Source organism: Delphinus delphis, chromosome 16 (assembly GCF_949987515.2).
Source record: "Delphinus delphis chromosome 16, mDelDel1.2, whole genome shotgun sequence".
Lineage (NCBI taxonomy): Eukaryota > Metazoa > Chordata > Mammalia > Artiodactyla > Delphinidae > Delphinus > Delphinus delphis.
In genome coordinates this window covers 2,709,019-2,732,256 of record NC_082698.1, presented here as the reverse complement: position 1 = coordinate 2,732,256, position 23,238 = coordinate 2,709,019, and the positions used below count along the sequence as shown (strand labels likewise).

At 50.8% G+C, this 23,238-nt stretch overlaps 1 protein-coding gene across 5 annotated transcripts in view; it reads right to left on the bottom strand.

Annotated features, from left to right (window-relative positions):
* The window catches only part of C16H10orf143 (chromosome 16 C10orf143 homolog), a 106,067-nt gene that overhangs the window by 48,058 nt on the left and 34,771 nt on the right, over window positions 1-23,238 (bottom strand). The window contains exon 4 of one of the 5 annotated variants that reach the window (XM_060033832.1): window positions 18,778-19,265. The exons of 3 other annotated variants lie outside the window; for them this stretch is intronic. In XM_060033832.1, coding sequence (XP_059889815.1) covers window positions 19,236-19,265 — 30 coding nt within the window. In that variant the 3' untranslated portion in view covers window positions 18,778-19,235. Of the gene's footprint in view, window positions 1-18,777; window positions 19,266-22,315; window positions 22,654-23,238 lie in introns of those variants that run through there. One more of the 5 variants, XM_060033834.1, reaches the window with a different exon arrangement.

The window sequence follows — 23,238 nt, the reverse complement described above, 5'->3', positions numbered from 1 at the left end:
CGTGTCTGTGTGATCCCGGCTAACCCATTATGATCTTTGTGAAGTGTCCTTCTGGGGGGTTCGGATCTGCAGATAGGAGGGGAAGCCCCTTCCCTTTTATTAGCAGCTAAGCTCTTTATACTTCAGCCATATTGCAGCAGGTTAGAAGTCTAAGCTTTATTGTCTTATGTTATTGAAAATCCAGGTTCCGGCGGCCTTCTCCCTCAGGTCACGCTTTGTCTGCGAATACATTCTCATTTTTCCATGTACGGAGAGCGTCTGGAGAGAGGCAGGAAAGATTAGGGCTGTAATATACTTGAATCCAGTTTATTTGCCTAGCCAGAAACTTCCACCCTCCGCAATTGCTTCCCACCCAAGATGTTGTCTTTAATTCTTTCGTGACAGGAAGAAACACCGGCGCCGGCTCCCAGCAGGTCCAGGCAGAGAGGAAGGGCCTGGGCCCTGAGGTGTCCCTGCCAGTGGGGAACAGGGGTCCTGTTCCTGCCACAGACTGAAGTTTCTGGTTCTGAACTTCTCATTTGTTTAGGAGGAATGCATCTTCAGAGGCACGTCATTCATCAGAATAGAAACACATTCATTAGAGAACGGCGGGTGCAGAAAAGCCCCCTGGCCCGCGATTCCTGTCACAGCCGCTCCCTCGTGCTTGGTATCCTCCGGGAGCATCTTGTCCCCTGGCTGCCGGCTCCTGCGCAGGTGTCGGCCCCGACTAGGGTGGTCCCCACAGCCGCTGCTAAGGTCCACCTTAGCCTGTGTGACCGCCCCTCCTGACTTTGCCGCTGGACACACACAGGAAGCCTGGGAGGGAAATGATCTGGGGGGATTATTTTGTTAATTAGTTTGCTCAATTTAAACGATGGGACAGCAGGGTCCAGCTGCCTGGACGGTGCCCTCCCCATCCCCAGCCTGGCAGAACAATGCCTGCCTTGGCTTTGGACTGCCCAGCCCCTGAATCTGGGACTGGGCTGTCCCCGATTATTACCTGTACACCCTGCCTACAGTCAGTCCAGTGTGGCTCAGAGCACAACGACTGAGCACCGACTGTGTATGCTATTCCATTCCAGACCTAAACGAAGGGAGGAAGCAGAGACGGCAGCCCAGAAAGAAGTGCTGGACTGGGGGCTCTGAGCTCAGGGCGAGGAGCAGGGCATGGGGACAGGGCTCCGGCTGGCAGGGAGCACCCAGGGAGGCGCTTGGGAGATGTTGCATAGAGTGACCAACTGGGGCTGGTTTCCCTGGAACGTCCCTGTTAACACTGAGAGTCCTGTGTCCCAGGAAACCCTCGGTAGCGGACAAACCAGGACAGTTGGTCACCCTGGCAGCCAGAAACCCAGCTCCATGCTGCTCTGTCCCATCCGGGTGACCCTGGAAGTCAGCTCGCAACCCGGGCCTGTTTCCTCATCCATACACCGTGGATAAGGATGTCTTTCACCTCTAGGAAACCTCGCGGCTTTTCATACAGTTTTGTTTGGGTCCGTGGCCCTCCCCAAGGCACTCTGGATGCCTTTAAGGAAGGCTACCATCAGTTTGCTGTCCCCAGGGAGCCAATGGGCATGACCCATTCAGAGACGCAGCAAGTCGCACGGCATCGACGGTGGAGAGCTTGGGATAAGAAACTGACTCGTATGGGGAAGTGGCTCCACTGTCAGCAGGAGGCCTGGAGGCTCCAATCTCTCAACAACTTAGCCAGTCAGGGTGCTCCAGGATGGGTGCGGGTGACAGTGGACACATCGGTGGGGACACAAGGGGCTGGTGTTCGACCAGTCTGAGTCTGGGGGCCGCCTCTTTAAGGGAATGCCCGGGTCCCTGCACCCCCAGTCCCCAACCCCTTTTGGGCTAAAGGCACCCCTGTGCCAGGTAACCTGTGCCAGGCAGTCCACAAAGTCATGACCATGACTGTGTCATACATCTGCTTGTCCCTGCGGTGCAAGGACCATGTGAGCGTTTGGGTCTCTCCAAGGCGAAGGCCACGTCAAGGCTCCTTTGCAAAACATCAGGAAGTGGGCCGTTTGGTTCATGGATATCAACTCTGTACTGGCCTCAAATTCTTTCCCCTCACTGGAATAAGGCAGCGACGAGCATCCTCGGTGATTCTCTCCTGGCCTGGCCTGCCTCCCGTGGTAAAGCCCCTTACTCAAAAGGGCAGGAGAAGAAGAGACCACAGGAGTGGAGCTGGAGGCCCAGCGAGAGGGGTCCCTGACGGCCATGGGGGCCTGGGGGAAACTGCACAGCCTCTTTGTCCAAGGCACCACTCCTGGACACAAGCCACCATGCAAGGGGACGCTTGCATCCTGGTCAGGACCCATGCCCCACCCAGACCTCTGTGAGGCCTCCTAGGGTGGATGTGGGGTGCTGCGCCATCCGAAACGCTATCGCCTCCTTCCCGCCACCGGAGGGCAGAGTTGGGGAAATCTGTTCCGCTTTGAACGCTGTGTCTGAGACCAGACATCCGGAGTACTGGTGGCTTCAACAAACCTAAATCTCCAGGGGCCCTGACAGGTGTCACCGTCCCCACATAGGACGTTTGACCCCAGAAGGGAAAGAAGACGGTGGTCCCTTCCGTAGGCTCAGAACGCAGCTTTGGGCATAAATCTGTGGACAGAATCGATTCTTAGGAGGGTGACGAATTGAGCAAAGAGCAAGGGCATTTGACACGTTAAAAGATTGTGCCAAATGGCCTTCCAAAATGATGGTAACACTTTTCATTGCTACCAACACTGACTGAGTGCCTATTTTCCAACATCCTCACCAGCACCAAGTGTTACGCTTTTTAAAACTTCTTGCCAAATTGATTGTAAAATATCTAACAGATTTGACTTGCATTTTTAAACTTACAAGTTTTAGCATTTTTGGCTGTAGCAAAAATTCAAGAGCAACCCAAGTGTCTATCAAGAGGATACCAGCAACATGAATTACTGTTCATATATTCAATGTAATAACACGTGGCTCTTAAAACAACGAGCCAGATCTGTGCTGATGAGTTATATTTACAGGAAGGACGCTCAGGACACAGTGTTAAGTGAAAATGAAAGTTGCAGGAGTTTTGTGTATGATTTTTATAACCTCCACACACACACGTGCATACACACGCATACACGTACACACACGCCCATGTGTGGACACGCACATTCATACAAACACTCGCACACACATGCCCCAGGAGGAGGCATCAGTGGGCATCAGGGAGGAAGACGTGAGACGGAGCCCGCCCAGCCCATGCGCATCACGTGACTGCCTTCCCAAATCCCGACAATTGGGACTTGCTTCCAGCGAGCCAGGCTGTGCTGCCAGAACATCTGAGAACAGAAAGGGAAATCCACACGTGCCAAGCGTCTGACACTAGTAGGTAAGTAAAGCGGCACGAGCCTGCACCCCGTGTGCGACGACAGCAACAGCCCTCGTGCCCTCTGACGTGGGACTCAGCACTTCTGCAGCCCTTCGGGCCCGGCACGGCTCACGTAGAAACCGCGGCAGAGCATGGCTGCGAGGTGCGTTAAGACCTTTATTCCAGAAACGTTTTTCTTCTGAGGAATGTTCATTCGAAGCAGAGGCTTCAAACAATGAATGCAGACAAAAAAGTCTGATTAGGCAGCCACGGCATGTCCAGTCACACCCCACATGCGGCGTGGCTCGTGTCCGTCAGCAGCGGGGATCGCCGAGGCAAACGCTGGCATCTCGTCTGCGAGGTGACCGTCCCCTGAACCTATCCAATGCTCTCCCGTATTCCCAGGCAGGCTGATAAAGTAGTTTGATACCAATCAGTTGTAGATTAGATTCTGCAAAGCACATTTTCCTAGGAAATCCAATTGCACCTGCTTTAGTTTCTGGGGCAGTATCCGTTATTTGGTGATGGTACATGATTGTACTTAGGCTCTTTGAGAAGAGAGGGTGTGATCCTTCATCTGACACGGGCCAGATGAGACTGCACCAGGGGCTTTGGAAGGGGAGGGGCCGGAGCAGGCACCCTTGGGTCCCGTGCTGGCTGGGCAGCCCCGTCTGCCCCTCTGCTTGGCATCTCCCCGACCAGGACCTGCCCCAGGGGCCCAGCCTGCAGGCCGTACATCCGAAGGCAGGCGTTTGGTGGTTCTCACCGCAATTTATTTTAATTACGTGTGACATAAAGATACCACCTGCAAATGAGACAATGCTGCCGTAAGAGTCTCCAGGTTACTCTAGGGAATACTTCGTAACTGAAGCGTGTTTTCCCCAAGGAGTTACACTACCATTTGATTTAATTTTTAATTTTTACATTTTAATCAAAAATAGATCAAATGGTGGTGGTCTCTCTGGGGAAACATACTTCAGATAGGAAGCCGGCCATGCTCCTTTTAAATATGTAAAGCTGCCATCTCCCTATAAGTCACGGACGGCGCCTGCTGCCAGCCGCCCCTGCGATGGCCTGGGCGTGTTTCCCGGGCAGCAAGGCCGCCAGCGGCACCTAAACCTGCTCCAATGCGTCAGGAGCCTTAAACAAAGGATGAGAGGTTCATTTAATCAAATGTCCTCTGTACCATGTGGGTCATTAGATCTCCCCGGGGTGGGGCCTGTTCTGCCTCCCACGGGGAGTCCCCTTACCTTTCCCTGGTGGGTCGGTGGGCAGTGTGAATCACACCTCAGGGGGGTGTGTGTGTGTGTGTACACCTGGGCACACTTGCTCTGCATTCTAAACAACAGGCAATAAAACTTTTCAATTGCAAGGAAAGGCATGCACATTCTTATCCAGGTGGGTCTTCCACCTACAAGGGTCACCTGGTTTGTCACATCACCACCTTGAGGGTGACCCGGACTCCCGCTGATATCCAGGTGGGCTCCAAGAGCAGCCACTCAACCCACCATGGACCTCAGATGATACACACGTACCTTCTGTAGCTTCTCTGGACTTGACGTTCTCATCTGTGAAGTGGGGATGAAGCTGGGATGTGCGTCATCGTGGGGACCAAGCGTCCATCAGAGGACACGCTGGAGAAGTACTGGCCGCACAGCGGAACCGCTCACAAACGTTATCTCGTTAGCGTCTTGCTACTGCCCGGGCAATAAAGGTAATGTGCTCATTCTCTCTCATCCTGAGTGTCGCCACAGGACACTGGAGGCTCCTGTTCAAGGCTGGATGCCTGACGGGGAAACAGCCTGGACAATGCGGGAGACCCGGGGCCTCCAGCAGCCCTGCCCTTCCCGGGGGCTGCCTTAATGCCTCAGCAGTGCCCACAGCTTTGCAACCGGCAGGGCTTTCTGAAGTGCCCGGATCTCCCTTCGGTGAGTAACCCAGACACCCACACTCCAGGCTTCCAGCCTCCCCCGTTACAAAACCAGTGGATCCCAGGAAGCTGGGAGGGGGTGCGGGAGGCATGCGGGGGAGGGGCACCGCCCACTTCCTCCAACTCCCGTCCCTGCCTCAGCTGAGATCGGCAACACCACGGCCACACCAACCTGGCCCCGGAGACACGCTTCCTCACGTTTCTAGATTCAATGCATCCCACCGGTGCCCCAACTCAGGGATGTTCCCCTCCGTCCGCCAATGTCATTTACATAAAGATCCACTGGAAGTGTTCCTTCTGAATCAGCTCCAGGGAAGTAACGCAGTTTCTCCTAAAGGACAGGTGTGCCTCCTTTCTTTGGGCCAGCAGTCTATACAGCAGACCATCTCCGTGCCCTAGAAGCCGAGAGAAAAAGCTCACGCTCGCGTCCGGCAGCCTGGCCCCCGGACAGTGGTCCTCTGCTTTGGTGACGAATCTGTCTTCTACCTCCTTCTCTGTGGCTCATCACAGATGTGCTTGGCACTGGCCTGCCCGGCTCCCTCTAGAAGCTGTAGGACAGCGGGGCAGCAAAGGCTGGTCTGGCTGCATCCTCGCCCCGGCCCCACCCGCTAAGCCTGAGGGTGGAGCCTGGCTCTCTGGGCGCCCCTCCCACTGGCCAGGTGGGCAGGCCGACTGGGGGCAGGCACCCGCTTTCCCCGCCCGGGTCCAGCACCCCCTGCACCCTCCTCCTCCCCGCTCACCGACGTGGCCCATGGCTTGGCTGGACAGACTAGGTCCCCAGTACCCACTTCTGGGGCCACCATGGGGCTTTGGGACAGCGTTGTGGGCCCCCAACTCAGGACTCAGGGTGAGTGGGTTTGGCTGCTGTTCCAGACCCAGGGGGCCCAGGGGAGGTGAGGCCTGCAGGGACCTCAGTCGGCTTCAGGCCCTGAGGGCCACCCACCATCCCCACAGTTACACAGGTCCCGGCAGTTCAGCAAATTTTCTCACAGACCGTGCACAAGCCGTGCATCACAGAGGAAGCTCATGAATGAAATAGAGAGCTGGGGAGACATGTTCTTAATAGACTTTATTACTACTGCAGAGGCCCTGGAACATACCGTGAGGCCCCTGGAACTGGGGGGCTCCAGCCCTCAGCACTGTCCCAGGTGTGTCCCCGAGGGTGGCCAGGGTGGGTACGAGGTCGGGCTTGGGCTTGCTCACTCATCCTTCACGTGTTTGATCCCAACGCTTGGGGAAATCACGCGGCCGAGGGGATGGGGGATGAGCAGGCGTCCTGGTGCCGGGCAGGGCTTGGACACTCCCACCTCTGAGACTGGGGAGGATGGCCATGCCACCTGGCGGGTAGGAGGTCCAGCTCGGGCGGGTCCCCTTTCCTCCGCTGGGCTCGGTCTTCATGTTAGAATCCGAGCTCCACACGGTGCCTTCCCGGGGCACAGCGTGTCATCCGGGCAGGACAGCGACTCTCTAAGACACCGGGCAGGCAGGTCCAGGCCTCTCCACTCGGGGGCTGGGGTGGGTCCTGGGCTGGGTGGCCCGGCTCGCTCGCGGCCACCAAGGTGGTGTCCGACTTTACGGTCATTTTGTTCGTAGGGTTTGCTGCCAAAGTGACAACTCCTCCTGAAGCCACGTGGAGTAAGTGCCGCTTCCACTCCTGGGAGGCTGCGCCTGGGGTTTAGACTTGGAGTTCTTCTCATTTAGAGTTAGAAAGTCAGGGAAACATTTAAAATGTTAAATGAAAACCTCAAGAAATTCTGTTGCACATTGTTGGGAATCAAAGCAGAGAACGAGGAAATCCTGTCACATTTAGAAAGGGACTGTCCCTCGGTGATACGCTGAGTGATTTTAACCTCATCGCCACGTGTTCTCTTTTCAGCCTACCTGCGGCGCACACGCGTGGCTTTTCTACCCAGGAGAGAATCACCGGCAACACGGTGACACTTAGGGCTGAGGGCAGGGTCTGCAGCGGGAGGCAGGTGGTGGACGTGGCTGCGAGGTCGGAGCCCTGCAGGATGTGGCAGCAGGACCACGAGCCGAGGGTCCTCGGTGGGCCGCCCCCAGCCCCGCTGGCTGAGCACGCTGCTGGCCTGGTGGTGGCTGGGCTCCTGAAGTTCATTAAAAATTGGTTCCAATCGACTCTGTGAATATTCACGGAACCCCTCTGGGTGCCAGGGAACCCTGCCCAGCTCTGGGGCACCGCCGAGTGAAGCACCGTCCTTGACTCCACTCGGGCCCGAGAAAACCTCGCACCCTTGCCCTCCAAGGCCAGCCTCCCTCAGGGCTCTGGGAGGGGGGCTGGGTAGACAGGGATGGAGGGGCGCCCTGGGCCGGCAGCTGACGGCCGAGCCAGCGTGCCTGGACGGGGGACAATGGCACAGGGACCTGGCATCATCCATGACATATAAACATCACTAATCCACAAAATCCAGGCAAGCTGGAAGAGAAAATAAGGTGTAATCACAGTAAGACTTTAACATATAAGATTTCTAAAAGAAATGTGAAAATCTACATGACATTTTCTACCTCACATAAGACAGAGTCCTGTGAATTCATTTCACAAAAGCAGCAAAGAAACACCAAATCTGAATGCCACACTGAGGGTACAAGGGGCCACCTTACGCATTTATACCAATTGTGTCAGGACGTCTTTTTTGTTAAGACCCACACTTCCTCAGAGTGACGCGGAGCTCGAGAGGATGTAAGCAAAGCTCAGCTGCCCCGGGACCTCTGTAATCCGCTGGGCCCATCACTGCTGCTCACATGGTTTCTGGGGACAGAGTCAGATCTTCTGGGACAAGCCTCTGTGCCTCTGTGTCTGAGGTGGCGTTTCCCAGAATAGGGCCCAGAGCATGTAGGGCCCTCACTGGACCGCGTCCACCTGTGTCAGGGTGCTGGTATCGAACTTGACAACGGAGGGACAGCTGGCCGGCTGTGGGATACTCTGCAGTCCGGGTGGGCACAGCAGCCAGCGTGGGCTGCTCCAGAGCCTGGACTTGCGGACACGGGGTCTTGAGCGCATCTGTCAATTACCCCGGATGCCAGTGAAACCGCGGCATAAGTGGAACCATCTGGAGGGACAAAGAGGCTTTGTGCAAAGTCTCCTCCTGCTCTGGTCGGAGGAGAAACTGCTGACCACGGGGAGGGGGAGGAGAGGCCCTTCAGCGACGACCCTCTGGGGGGAGGGGCAGCATTCGAACCCAAGTGCGAAGTCCAAGAGTAAGTGCAGCCCTCCCTCCCAAGTGCCACCACGGTCTTTTTAACTTTACTGTGGTAAGAACACGTAACACAGGATCCAGCCTCTCGGGTTTTCAAGTGTGCAACACACACGGTTTGCTGACACAGGCACTCTGTCGTGAAGCAGAGCACCAGAGCTTAGTTTCCCTGCACATCAGAAACTCCACCCACCCAGCAACACCCCCCCCATGTGCCCCTCCCCCAGCCTGGCAACTAGGGTTCTGTCCCTTGCTTCTTTGAGTCTGACTCTTTTAGATTCCCCACATAAGTGGAATCATGCAATATTTATTCTTCTCTGAATGGCTTATTTCACTTAGCATAATGTCCTCCAGGTTCATCCATGTTTTCACATAATGTAGGATTTCCTTCTTTTTAAAGGCTGGATAATATTCCATGGTATGCATATACCACATTTTCTTTATCCATTTATCAGTCAACGGCCATTTAGATAGTTTCCGTATCTTGGCTGTTGTGAATAGTGCTGCCATGACCATGGGAGTGCTAATAGCACTTCAAGACCCTGATTTCGATTCCTTTGACTATATTCCCAGAAGTGGAATTGCTGGATCATCTATCTGGTGGTTCTATTTTTAATTTTCTGATGAACCTCCATGATACTATTTTCCATAACAGCTGCACCACTTTGCATTCCTCCCAAGAGTGGACAAGGGTTCCGACTTCTCCACACTTTCACGAACACTTATCTTTTGCTTTTTTGGCAACAGCCATCCTAACGGGAGCGAGATGCTGTCTCAATGTGGTTTTGATTTGCATCTCTATAATGATTAGGGATGTTGAGCATCTCTTCATATGCCTGTTGAAGGCATCATACTTCCTGATTTCAAAATATACTATAAAGCTATAGTAATCAAAAAAGTATGTTAACAGTATAAAGATGGACATATAGACCAATGGAACAGAATAAAGGGCTCAGAAGTAAATCCATGCATATATATATGGTCAAGTGATCTTCAACAAGGGTGCCAAGAATACACAATGAGGAAAAGATAGTCTCTTCCACAGATGGTGCTGGGAAAATTGGATATCCACACACAAAATAATAAAACTGGACCTTTATCTCATACTATACATACAAATCAACTCAAAATGGATTAAAGATCTGAAACTGTAAAACTTCTAGAAGAAAATGTAGAGGAAAAGCTTCATAACGTTGATCTCAGCAATGACATGATGTAACACCAAAAGCACAGGCAACAAAAGCAAAAATAGACAAGCTGGACTACATCGGACTAAAAACCTTCTGCACAGCAAAGGAAACAATCAACAAAGTAAAAAGGCAACCTACGGGATGGAAGAAAACATTTGCAAACCATATATCTGATAAAAGGTTAATTTCTAAAATATGTAAGAAACTCCTATAACTCAATAGCAAAAAACCAAATAACTCATTTTTTAAAGGGACTAAGGACTTGAATAGCCATTTCTCCAAAGATGACACACAAATGGCCACAGGACATTTTTGATGATCGGCAACTTTTAGGGATTGGAAGAAGCATTTATGACCCCTGAGGTTAAGTTTCTTCTGCTAATTCAAATTAATTATGAAGAGGCATGTCAAGAATGTTTGGAAAATTTAAGAGGTTTAGATCCTCATTCAACTGGCTTTCCTGACACATGAGTAAGTGGGCCTCACCTGAAGACCGACCAAAAAGATCACTTTACATGTCATATACATTTGTGGTTGACAGTTACATCTTATAATTTTATTCTTAATAAAGGTCATAACTAAACGTGATTTAAGTTTGGATTAGTGTAATTATTTTCACCTAAGTAAATTTAGATGTCCGTAAAGGAATATTGTTTTGTCCTGAATTGGGGCTAAAAAGTCATTATGGATTTAGTTAAAGCTCAATTAGCCCTTGCTGACCTGAGCAGGCCACTGGAAGGGCTTGGGCTCTCGTTCCAGAAGGAAGGGCTGCCCCCAGGCCTCCAAAGCCTCTGGCTCTCACCCTTACCATGAGTCAAGAAGTGGGAGTGCTTCTTGCAGACCAAGGAGAGCACCTGGAGAACCACACATGGGTGCAGAAGTAGCAGTTGCCACACGCCGAGCAGTTACCACACTACATGCACACCGGCGATTCACCTCAGGTGGCTGACGACTGTCACAGACTCTATAAGGAGATGTCGGCCCCAAAATACAGCAGAGGAAACGGATGGTCAGACAGAAACCCCGGATGAGTCCATGAGAGCCAGGAGACGCAAACCCACATTCTGCATTGTCCCCACCAGTCACCATGTGAACCAGTTACCGTCACCAGCCATGGGAGGTGCACGGCCTCTCTTTACTGGACCACCTAGCCTTCCAACTGCTCGGAGCCGGCCCTGTAGATCAAACTGACATGCCGTCCTGGACCCACACCAAGATATTTGTCCTCAGAGCGACTGGAAACCTAGGAACCTGATTTTGAGCCTGACACTGACCCGCCCCCATTGGAAGGTCATCTGGAGGGATTATTGCTGAGTTCTTGAGACAGATGGTTGCTTCTACTCCATAGAAGCTGTGGGGTAGGTGGGTCCCAGGTGAAAGATGTCAGGTGGCTGAGCAAGGCTCTGAGCAGAAATTTACTGTACAGCTCAAGTTTCTAACAGAGGAGGATTCTCTCTCCTCATCCTCCTTTCTTTTCTTGCCCAGCTCGGCTGTCCCTGCGTGCAATGGAGGGAAAGGCCACGATCCATGCAGGTGCCGCTGTCTGTGACCCTCCCCTGCAGCACTGACTAAATGACAGTCGCCACATGCGTCACCGTCCACAGCCTCTGCCCTCCAGCAATTACGGCGGGAGGCCCAGCAGCGCCAACAACTCCTCCAGGACACCTGAGCGTGGCCCAGAGGAATGGACTCCATCCAAACGCTTGTCTGGGCTGTGTCCCCAAACTGGGGACTGAAGGGTCATCCCCAGCTCTGCGTGACCATTTTCCCAAAGAATCCAGGGCAGGGGGGCTTGTCTGAGTTCCTGAATTATCCCAGGGTTTCCAGTGGCTGGAGGAAGAGGAAGAAGTGGAAAATGAGTGGTTGGATTTGGGTTGTCCACAGCCGGTGACTTACAGGAAGCAAGGAAAAGAAAGAGAAGCGGTGGGACTTCCCTGGCGGTCCAGTGGTTAAGACTTGTGCTTCCACTGCAGGGGGCTTGGGTTTGATCACTGGTCGGGGAACTAGAATCCCGCATGCTGCGTGATGCAGCCAACAAAGAAGAAAGGGAAGGACTGAGTCACTGCAAGTCTTGATTTTTCATTCTGGTGAAATACACGACAAAGAACTTACCATTATAACCATTTCTAAGTGTACATTGCAACGGCATTCGGTACATTCATATTGTTGTGTAACCATCACCCCCCATTCATGTCCAGAACTTTTCCGTCCTCCCCAACAGAAGTTCTGTCCCCACTCCCGCTCTGAGCCCTGCTGTTTGCATTAGACAGCCCTGCCTTCCCACTGGGTGCAGAAGTGACAGTGATCATGGGAGGCGGACGCCCAGGAATCCTCACCAAATAAGCACGCATTCTGTAAGTAACTGATGGGCCAGAAGTTCCTAAAGGCTCTCTAAAATAAGCACAAAAATCAAGAATACTATCATGAGCTCGGGGGCCGCGGGCCGTGGTGATGAGGTCTGGGATGGTACTCGCCATGCGGCTCTGATGGCAAGGGAGGGGGCTTCACAACAGGGTCCGTGTCAGGGGCAGAGAGAGCCCGCTTTAACCTCCTCTGTCGAGACTGCCTGTGACCCTGCACACTGGGCTGGGTGGCTCAAAGGCCCCATGCCAGTGGACCCCGTTCTAGCACCTCAAGTACATCACCGCATCGGCCCCGCTGCAGCTTATTACAAGGGGGGCACCGTGGTTGCCATTTCACAGGCAGGAAACCGAGGCGCTGGGTTGGAGTGAGGAAGCGGCAGGAGCCCCGGGCCCCCGACCCATCAGATGTCACCACTGCAGGTGCTGGACACCGAGACTAGGGACTTCCTAGGCTGTCCAGTTATTCCAGGAAAACGGAAACACCTTCCACACTGGACCCCGAGGACTGCCTGCACCTCCACGAAGGCCCCATGTCACAGGGTCCTAAGTGACTCGGGGACATGCCGGTTCTCAGAGTGTGGTCAACGGCACCTCCTGGGGCACCTCCTGGGAGCCCCTCCCCCAGACCCGGAGACTCTGCTTTTTAAGCAGCCCCTCCCGCCCCCAGGATCCAGGAGCGCTTTGAGGAGAGCGGGCGGGTCTGGAGGGGCAGATGCTGGGGTCCAAGGAGCCTGGTTTGGACCCGTGGCCTGGCCGTGGATAACTGACCTGGTCTCACTGATCCTCTATCCTTATAAGTACAGTGAGGATAATTCTCTCCCCAAAGGGCTTTTTGAGGGTTAAAATTGATAATTTAGTACAACATCTGACATACAGTGCTGCTCTCTAAAGGGCAGCTTCCTTCCCTTTGCTTTTGGGGAAAAAATGCACCAAAAAACTGTTTGAGTTTTAAGCAGCAAAATTTCGGGAAATGATCTGGTATAACAGTTATAATCAGAAAATGTAATGGAAAAAAGATTATCTAGGACTGAGCTTAAAGTGTGAGACAGATACTAACAAAACAAAAACCAAAAATGAGGGTAAAGAAGGAAACTTAGCTGCACACGGAAGAAGTATTATCAGAGCAAAGTGTGTGTGTCTCCGGTGACAAGTCACAACAGTGTAAAGTCACCGCTTATCCCACAATTAATCGGTAAATTCAGCACAAATCCAATAAATACTTTATGTGGTTTTTACTCTTGATATTTTGACAAAACGATCCTGAAGTTGATCTGGAAGAACGAGCACGTGAGGAGAACCGGGAGCATCTGACAAATACCAGGGGGAGGTGCCGCATCAGCCGTCCACACAGCATGTGCGCTGGGCCTGGACACTCCTTTTTTCCCTTTTCTGTTCATGTGTTATATTTTAACAAAAAGGCCCCCCCCGCCACACGCACATACACATCCCACACGCACAGGTGGTGTAACAGCCACCAGATGAGAAAGATCAAAGAACAGAAGAGGAAGTACAGAAGCAACCCCACGTATAGAAGTGGGATTTATAATCGGTGCAGAAAGATGTGGTTAGAATAACTGGTTAATATTTGGGGAAAAGAAAAGTTAGATATATCACCCTTTATGTCCCCAAACTTTGTAGCTAAGGCAAAGTTCTATGTGTTCAAAATGAAATCAGAATCATGAAAAATGTCGATGCGTGATTTACATATCAGTTCATATAAGGTATGTAATCCAGGGGAAAGGAAGGTCTTTCTCGAATGGTTCCAAGAGGAGAAACAGGCTAAAAAGAGGCCAACAGATACGACAGCTAAAAACTTCCAGCAAAGGACTTTGTAGACCTCACTGAAAAGAATGTGAAAAATTGTAAATGGGGGAAAAAATACATGTAACAGATGAGAGGAAAACAGACTTATTATTTAACTCCTAAAAATAAACGACCATGACATGCACCCCAACAGGAAAATGGCCAAAGATGGGACATTCAGAAAGGACGCCCACGTGGCCAATGACACGTGTCAGAAACGCAACGCAGGACCCGCGCATTAAGACCACGAACTTGGTGCAAAGGTCAGATTGGCAAGGATCAAAAAGGAACTTTTGCCAAAAAATCAAAATTGAATCTGATTAAGCTTCTGGATCAACATCAATTTATAGGAAGTACAGAGGTCAGAGAAGTAGGTAGAACACGGGAGATGCAATTAGCAACATCTCAGCACAAACTCTACGAATAGTTTCCTGAAAATACACTGCAAGTGGGGACAGGAGGTGGGGGACCCGTGATCAGAGACTCAGGACAGGTCAGCCATTCAGGTGCGTGGACCCTGTCTGCGTCCTGCATCCAACTCAAACAAGTCATGAAAAACCAAACAAAATAAAAACAATCACCTGTGAAATCGAAGAGGCATGTAGGAATTTGACCAAAGACTACAGAGGGATTTCATAGTATAAGGAATTATTGTAAATTTTGTTTGAGGGCTGAAAATTGTATTGTGGTTATGCCTTTCACTTTGTCTGTTTGGGAGGACAGACTGAAATAATTATAGTTGAACTAATATTATGTCTGGGATCTGCTTCCAGTACACAGGGAGGGGGAGAGGAGGTGGGCAGGACTGGCTGTGGTGACCCTTGTTGGAGCAGGTCAAAGGCTAAAGGGGGTCCTTGTACTATTTCTTCTGCCTACTTTTGTGTGTGTTTAAGACGTGCTAAGTTAAAAAGAAATAAGAGTGGGTTCTATTCAGTGTTGGTGAAAGGGAAGGGACATGGGACCACCTTTGCAGAGGACAGAAGACCAGTGTACCCGCTGACCTAGCAATACAACCTCTAGAATCTTCTCTTATGAATATAATTGAAAAACTTTATAAAAATGTATGTGTAGGACTTTCCTGGTGGTGCAGTGGTTACAAATCCACCTGCCAATGCAGGGGACACGGTTTCGAGTCCTGGTCCAGGAAGATCCCACGTGCCACAGAGCAACTAAGCCCGTGCGCCACAACTACTGAGCTTGCGCTCTAGAGCCCGCGAGCCACAACTACTGAGCCCACGTGCCGCAACTACTGAGCCTATGTGCCACAACTACTGAAGCCCACGGGCCTAGAGCCCATGCTCTGCAACAAGAGAATCCACCGCAATGAGAAGCCTGCGCACTGCAACAAAGAGTAGCCCCCGCTCGCCGCAACTAGAGAAAAGCCCACGCACAGCAACAAAGACCCAACACAGCCAAAAATAAATTTTTTTAAAAAAGTATATGTAAGAATATTTATCCAGCAATTTTTGTGATAGCAAGTAGATGAAAGAAAGAAAGAATGAATGAATGAATGCAAAGAACCTACATGCACATTAGACAGAAAGTGGGCAAATGCACTGTGTATTTTCAGTCAATGGAATACTATGCAGCCCTCTTTTTTTTTTTTTTTTTTTTGGCCATGCCGGGCGGCTTTTAGGATCTCAGTTCCCCCACCAGGGATTGAACCTGGGCCCTCAGCAGTGAAAGTGCTGAATCCTAACCACTAAACCACCAGGGAACTCCTGATGCTGCCCTTTAGAATGACAACCTAATACACGCTTGCTGACATGAGAAGCTGTACATGATGTTAACATCAAAAGTACAGGCCTACAGATGTGCGTGTCCACACAGAAAAAGGTTTATAAGGGTGCACGCTGAAACGTAAGCATTGGTTACCTTGGCATAGGAATTATAGATGACTTTTCAAAAAAATACTTATTTTATTTGGTTGCACCAGGTCTTAGTTGCGGCAGGCGGGCTCCTGAGTGGCAGCTCCCGGGCTCCTTAGTTTCAGCTCACCAGCTCCTTAGTTGTGGCACGCATGTGGGATCTAGTTCCCCAACCAGGAATTGAACCTGGGCCCCCTGCATTGGGAGCGCGCAGCCTTATCCACTGCGCCACCAGGGAAGTCCCTGACTTTTATTTATTTATTTATAAATTTATTTTATTTATTAATTTTTGGCTGTGTTGGGTCTTTGTCGCTGCACACGTTCCTCTCTAGTTGCAATGAGCGGGGGCTACTCCTCGTTGCGACACGTGGGCTTCTCGTTGTGGCGGCTTCTCTTTGTTTCGGAGCACGGGCTCTAGGCACGTGGGCTTCAGTAGTCGTGGCTCATGGGCTCAGTAGTTGTGGCGCACGGGCTTAGTTCCTCCACGCCATGTGGGATCTTCCCAGACCAGGGCTTGAACCTGTGTCGCCTGCGTTGGGAGCGCAGATTCTTAACCACCGTGCCACCAGGGAAGCTCCCTGACTTTTATATTTATATTTCATTTCAACTTATCTAAAATTAAAATTTTTCTTTAGTAAGTGTGAATTTGAGGTATCATTTTGAAATGCGTTAAAAACAAATTTGAAAATAAACTATTTTAAAAGCAGGCAAAACGGTTCAAGTGATGTTAATAAGTCTTCGATAACCATTTACCATGCTTTTGAATTTTCTGAGAGTTTTGTAATTTGTTCCGAGGTTTAGAAACCATCATAAACTTATTTGGTAAAATGATAAGAGGTATGTGTTGGTATCTTTGTCCCTACACAAAGAGCAAACAATGACAGATCATGAGTAAGAAGAAATGGAAAATTTAACGGATGGATATTCATGTATATGTATATCTAATACACATACGCAAATGCCTGGTCTGTTTCCTCAGAGTATTCCTCCTCTTTTGACAAGAAGAGAAAGACGAAGCACCTTAAAGGGATAATCACATTTCATGCCGTCATGGGTGTGTCAAAACCCCGTTTCGTGGAATCTGTACAGGTTTTGCGTGTCGCTAGTCTGTTTTCATACCTGTGGTGTGGACAAATTGGTGTGGCAGGGAGAGGTGGTCCCTGTGCGGGGTCTCCGGGCGGCGGGCCTGCTTCCTGCCTGTCACATCCCCTTACATCCCGGCAGAGACAGACAGGCTCCCTGCAAACTTGTCTACGGACTTTAAAGCCAGCCCTTCCCCACCAAAGGGCACAGCTAGTGTCAGAGCCATCAAAACAATGGCCTGCTTGCCCCCAGGTGGAGTACCGTGTCACCTTTTAAAACGACGTTTTCCTACAATGATGTGGGAGCATGTTCACTACAAAACACTCAGAAGTAAAAAAGAAGTCCACATCCGGAGGGTGGCCCGCCAGCAGGCCAAGGGTGGCAATGCGGGGTGAGGGGTTTTGTTTTCCTTTCTCTACTTTATTCTACATGAACAAGTATTATTTTTATAATCATAAAAAAGCCAATTAAGAAAGTTTTACCAAAACGTCGTCTCCCTCATCCTTTGCAGGCTGCAGGGCCCAAAAGGAGGCGGGTTGGGCGGGACAGAAGGGACGATTCCGGAGCCGGGGTGAAGTCAAAGGCCAGGTGGGCGAGGTGGGCTGCAGGACGTGCTGCCAGGCTCTGCAGCGCCAGAGGTCTCTGCTGGGCAAGAAGGCCTGCTGGTGGGCTCCGCGGGGCACAGGGGTGGTTCTGGAAGCCTAGACCCAGCACACTCTACCGCGGGCCTGTTCTACAGGGACAGAGAATGCTGAGGCCACACCTCCCAGGGGCCCCCATAAGCTCTTCCATGCTGCGTTTTCTCTTTACCATTTAAGAACTGTAGGAATTTAGGATAAAACTGCCGGTTCCCTCACGCTGGCTGGCTTCACTTCACCCCTCTTGTCACGTTCACACTGTGAGGACTCCTCATACAGGGCTTTTCCAGAGAAGGTCGCCTGCTCTGGTCTCAGAGGGGCCGTGTGGCAGGGCAGGGGACAGACCCTGAGCAGTGGCCAGGCCTCGGTCTCACTCCTGGGTCTCACACTAATGACAGCCTGTGGGTCACCAGACCCTTTCACAGAGGGACGGCAGCCGAGACGCTGGAGGCAGCGCGGGGAGGTGAGCCCTGACTGCACGTCCACCCAACTCTACCCAAGGGCGTCCGTCCTGCGCCAGGCAGGGTGCTGCACAGGGGCTCTTCCCCCCCCCGGAAAGCTTTCTCTCAGTCCATGTAAACGGCTGGGGCGACCGCTGTGCTGCTTCAATTACCAAAACACCTAGCTGTGAACATGTGGTCACCTCCTCGCCCCATGAATTTGGGGGAAAAGGAAGAGCTTATACACAAAACAAAATGTTGTCATCTAAGAATTTTCACGTTTTCCATAAAAATTAAGATGTGTATCTCATTTGGAAAAGACAGAAGCAAATTAAAGCTCTTTAAAGATGTATTTTCAAGGCCACAAATCTCAATACTTTCTCTCGGCCCTGACTGGCGTTTCCTCAAGTCACGGCTCCGCGAGCTTGCTCGGGGTTAAGATGCTGCGGACAGAAAAGTCAGCTTTCTGTCCTGAACCTGGCAGTGCGTCCAGTGACTGGGTAATCCATGTCACAGACGGTCGCACTACGCTCCTTTCTGCCCCGTGTCTTCTGCCCCATCTTTCCAGTATGAGGTGCCTCCGTGACTACACACAGTGGTTTACGGGTCGGGCTCTTCGGGACGCGGATGCTGCAGCCCGTCACTGGCAGAGGACACGGCCACACAGCTAACACAGGGCAACACGGCGAGCATGGGGCTGCGTCCGCCCGGGCAAAGGACCCGAGAGCAAGCCTACGACCCAGTGGTTTCACCGGGACCCGTCTCTAGGTGACAAGGGCATCTCAGGGTGCCTGCAGACCCAGGGGAACAATGCCAGTCTCCACAGTCAGGCCATACACTGAAAACCCAAGAGAAGGTGAGAAATTCCCATTTTAACATAAAGGTGGTCCTGTGCCTGATAAGTTTAGTTGGGGAATCACACAGAACAGACTGGATACTAACATTTACTGAAATTCAGTTTAAGATTATAGAGCATTTTCAATATAAAAATAAGACTTTTAATTAAAAAAGAGTACATAAGCAGCTCTGGAAACATCCACAAAACAACAGAAAAGTATAAAGTGGGGCGACATCTGGATATGGCTCCGTAAGCTACAGGGTTCTCAAACCTCACGGGAAGTTTGATACTGAATTTTTTAAGCTTTTAAATAAAGTAATTGATCTTCTTCTCAAGCAAGATGCATTTGAAAGGAGGCTTCATGAGGAGTAACATTTGGAGGCTCTTCTGGCTTTGGAGCGGAGGAGGACGTGGGATTTCCTGACGGGAGGGTACCGGGCGCTATTTGAACAGGTGGGCACACACATCCACCCAGGAGAGGTTTACATTCGCTGGCACATGAGGGTTCAAAACCACAACTGGAATCTTCCTTTTTCAGCTTGCATCTTCTACCAACTCTCCAGATGGTTAAAATGTCCCTACAATGATAAAACAGCATGTCGTGGGAATCAATTTACCTTGGCTTCACATTCACCAACACAAAGCACTGCATTTAAAACGGCTGAGCTAACACTTATTTCTGCGGTAAGTACATATTTATAGAATATATATAAAATACTATAAGATATTTAAAGCACTTCCTACAGTGCCTGGTACACAGAATGTTCTCAATAAATGTTACTTCTCTTCTCTCCCACAGTTCTATGAGAGGGAAAAAAAATAAAAATCATTTATAAATTCATAAATAGTTTTTAAAAATGATGTCTAAATATGGAATATGATTCAGCACAAAAACACTGCAGCAGGGGCCAGGGTCTGGAAGTAACCCAGCGTCGGGAGGATCCGCACCCGGTCCCCCGCCCTCCCCGCCCCTGGAGCAGACCTCCTGTCTCCTCACCTTCGCCCGCAGAAGTCACTAGGAGCACCGGACGGCTGGGGGCAGACCCGTGGCCAGACACTGTGCCACCATGAAATGAGAGGTCTTGTCCAGCAACCAAAAACCTTTATCACACTTGCCACTGTCCCGGCAAAGAGCAGTGTGGCTCCGTGGCCCCTGGGAAGAGGCTGGCAGGGCACCCCTGCACTCCAAGGCTGCGCCGTTGTAGCAGAAGGCTTGCTGCGCTGGCTGAGGCCAGGAAGGGAGTGGTGGGCCAGGCGGTGGGGGGACAGAGCAGTCCGGTCCACGATGGCATCCTGTTTCCTGGAAGGCGGGTGCTGCCCTGAGCCACGGGGACCCAACAAGAGAGACTGAGGACTTGCGGTCGGCAAGGGAAGCAGCACCCAGGCTCGTGAACACCCGTTTCACACGGATGGCTCACTGGGGTGACTGGAACGGGATGCTGTGGCTGATGAACCTGACGAGGGGTGGGGAAGGCTTCACAAACGTGGACCATGGAGGCACAGCAGAACCTTACAAGATGGGAGATGGCACCCCAGGCAGTGAGAACAGCAGGTCAGAGTGTTCCGGAACCAGAGCAGCTGCCTGGGTGACCGAAGCCAGGGTTCATGGTGCACAGAGACAGGGATGGGAGATCTGCCTGGAAGGTCAGGGGAGGTCAGGCTGGGCCAGGCTGCAAAAGGTCCTGAAGACCACGATGAATACAGAGGCTGGATTTGTTCAATGGACCTGTGTTTTCCAAAACAGTCTCAGAAGCACATGTATAACAGGCGTCCCTTGACAAAAGGATGTTCTAGAAATACTAGGCTGAGCAAAATCAAACCCATCTCTTCACTTGATTCTCGGGACCAACAGTCTAATGTACATCACACCTCCAAAGGTGGGGAAAGGAAGCAGCATTTCCCGAACTTCTCTGGCCGGAAACTCTTGTCAGGAGCCCCTGAGCAGCAGGGCCTGAGCTGAGGAGGGGGCTGGGCCAGGGGCCAGCTTTCCCTCGTTCCACCATGTCCCGGCGTGGCACTCTGAGAAATTCAAGAATTCTATATTTGAACCTGGCCTTCCACCTTGTTAGGAAGGATTATTTGTCTGTATAAGTCTGAAGTAGTGCTGGAGAGCAGGGCACAAACCAAGGAAAAGAAGACTTGATTCCTGCGGTCACGTTTTACCTCTGTTCCAGATTGTCCCGTAGCTCCCGTGTGCTGGAACGTGTCCTAGCCTAATCCGCTAGGGCCCTTCTAGGAGGCGGGCATGGCCGACGCGAACAAAGCTTAGTACTTATCGGTACCCAACGACAGCGTCTGGTGAGCAGTTCAAACAACGATGAGCACACGATGTTTATAATCAGTCTCCTACTGAATATCTTTAAGGGGATCAAGTTTGGGAAGCAATCCATTTAGACCAAGGAAAGGATAAGTGGGTAGCACTGAAGTCAGGGGAGGTAGCGTGAAATGACACCCCATAACCTTCTCCACTCCTCTGAGGCTGAGTCAGGTGCTCACGCTGGGAAGGAAGACACAGGCCTGAACCCAGGCCCAGGCTTCTGCAGGGCGCAGCTCCACCAGCCACAGCAGTGCGACAGGCAGCGCTCTCACCTCAGATGTACAAGGATCAAGAGCTTTGCAGAGGAGCTGTTGTTGAGCTTGTGAGACAAACAGGCAACTTTAAAAATAGGGTATAGGGGCCCGCACACCACAACTCCCGAGCCTGTGCTCTAGAGACCGCGAGCCACAACTCCTGAGCCCGCGCCCTAGAGACGAGCCACAACTCCTGAGCCTGCGCTCTAGAGACTGCAAGCCACAACTCCTGAGCCCGCACCCTGGAGCCCACGCACCACAACTCCTGCGCCCATGCCCTAGAGCCAGCGCACCACACTACTGAGCCCACGCTCTAGAGACCGCAAGCCACAACTACTGAGCCTGCGCTCTAGAGCCCGCGAGCCACAACTACTGAGCCCACGTGCCACAACTACTGAGCCCACATGCCACAACTACTGAGCCCACGTGCCACAACTACTGAGCCCGCATGCCACAACTACTGAAGCCCACGCACCTGGAGCCTGTACTCCGCAACAAGAGAAGCCACCACAATGAGAAACCCACACACCTCAACAAAGAGTAGCCCCCACCCACCACAACTAGAGAAACCCTGCACACAGCAACAAAGACCAAACGCAGCCAAAAATAAAGAAATAGGGTGTAAGGATGAATGTATATATTCTAGGAAAAGTCTTGAGTTTAAGACCAAAAAAAATTGTAGGCACAGCTTTCCTGGACTTCAAAAGCAGGCATTAAGGACAGACTCTCCAAAATACATATAGGCTGTTCTCTTACATAAGTTTGCTTTATCTCAAATTCATTGACATGGGCTCAGGAAGGGACATCCTGGCACCTTGGAGGGGATGCTGACGTCTTAAGACGCTGCCCTGGAAGGAGCCTCAGGAGCTTAAAGAGCCCACTTACCCAGTGCTGCTGCTGCTTTTAAAAAAGATTTTTGTTGCTGTTTTCTTTTTACCTTTTGACCCCCTTCACCAATTTCTCCCCCCCCCCACTTCTGGCAAGCACCAATCTGTTCTCTGTATCTATGAGCTTTTTTTTTTTTTTAAGATTCCACATATAAGAGAGATCATACAATATTTGTCTTTTTCTGTTTGACTTACTTCACTTAGCATAATGCCCCGAAGTCCATCCATGTTGTTGTAAATGGCAGGATTTCCTTCTTTTTATGGGTGAATAATATTCCATTGTATGTATAGCGCAATTTCTTTAACCACTCATCCATCCTATTTTCGCATGTTTTTCTTCTATTCAACAATCTTGTTGAATATTAGTTCTAGTAGTTGATCTGTAGATTTTCTTGGATTTTCTATGTAGATAATAATATCATCAGGAAATAACAATTTAGCTTTCTTCCTTCCCAATTCTTGTTGCCATTGTTTCTTTTTCCTTGTTTAATTGTCTGAGTTAGAAACCCTGGTAAGCAGACAGAAAACAAACTTGTGTTTTTCTCTTCATCAGCAGAAATGCCCACCTAGTGTGAGGATCCTTAAACCTTACCAGGATAAACCTTCTATTTCTGGTTTTATCATGAGTGTGATCTGGAGTAACTGAACACTGTTTCTGTCTCTATTAAGATGATCATTTGTTTTTTTTCCTCCTCCTTTGACCAAACAATGTAGTCATTTTTCTAATGCAAGTCATCCATGTGTTCTTCAGGTAGGATTTCTTTAAACCTATAAAGCCATCTGGGATGGTAGCCTTTGAGAACATTCCCAAATTATTCCATTGTGATTGGTCTACATTCTCTCTTCCAGAGTCAGTTTTGGCAAGTGAATTACTATGGGGGGAAGAGAATTCCCACTGCACTGGTCATTCTAGCTCTGAGCCTAGCACAGCCACGTGTTCACACAGGACAGTCCCCTTAGCATTTCAGAGCGTTATTCCAAGGTCTTTGGTGTCTGTTACCAATGGGGGGTCTGTTGTCACTCGAGTCCCTGTTTCCTCATGGACACCAGTCCTGTCTCTCTAGCAGCTCTCCGGAATTCTGTCGTTAATGTT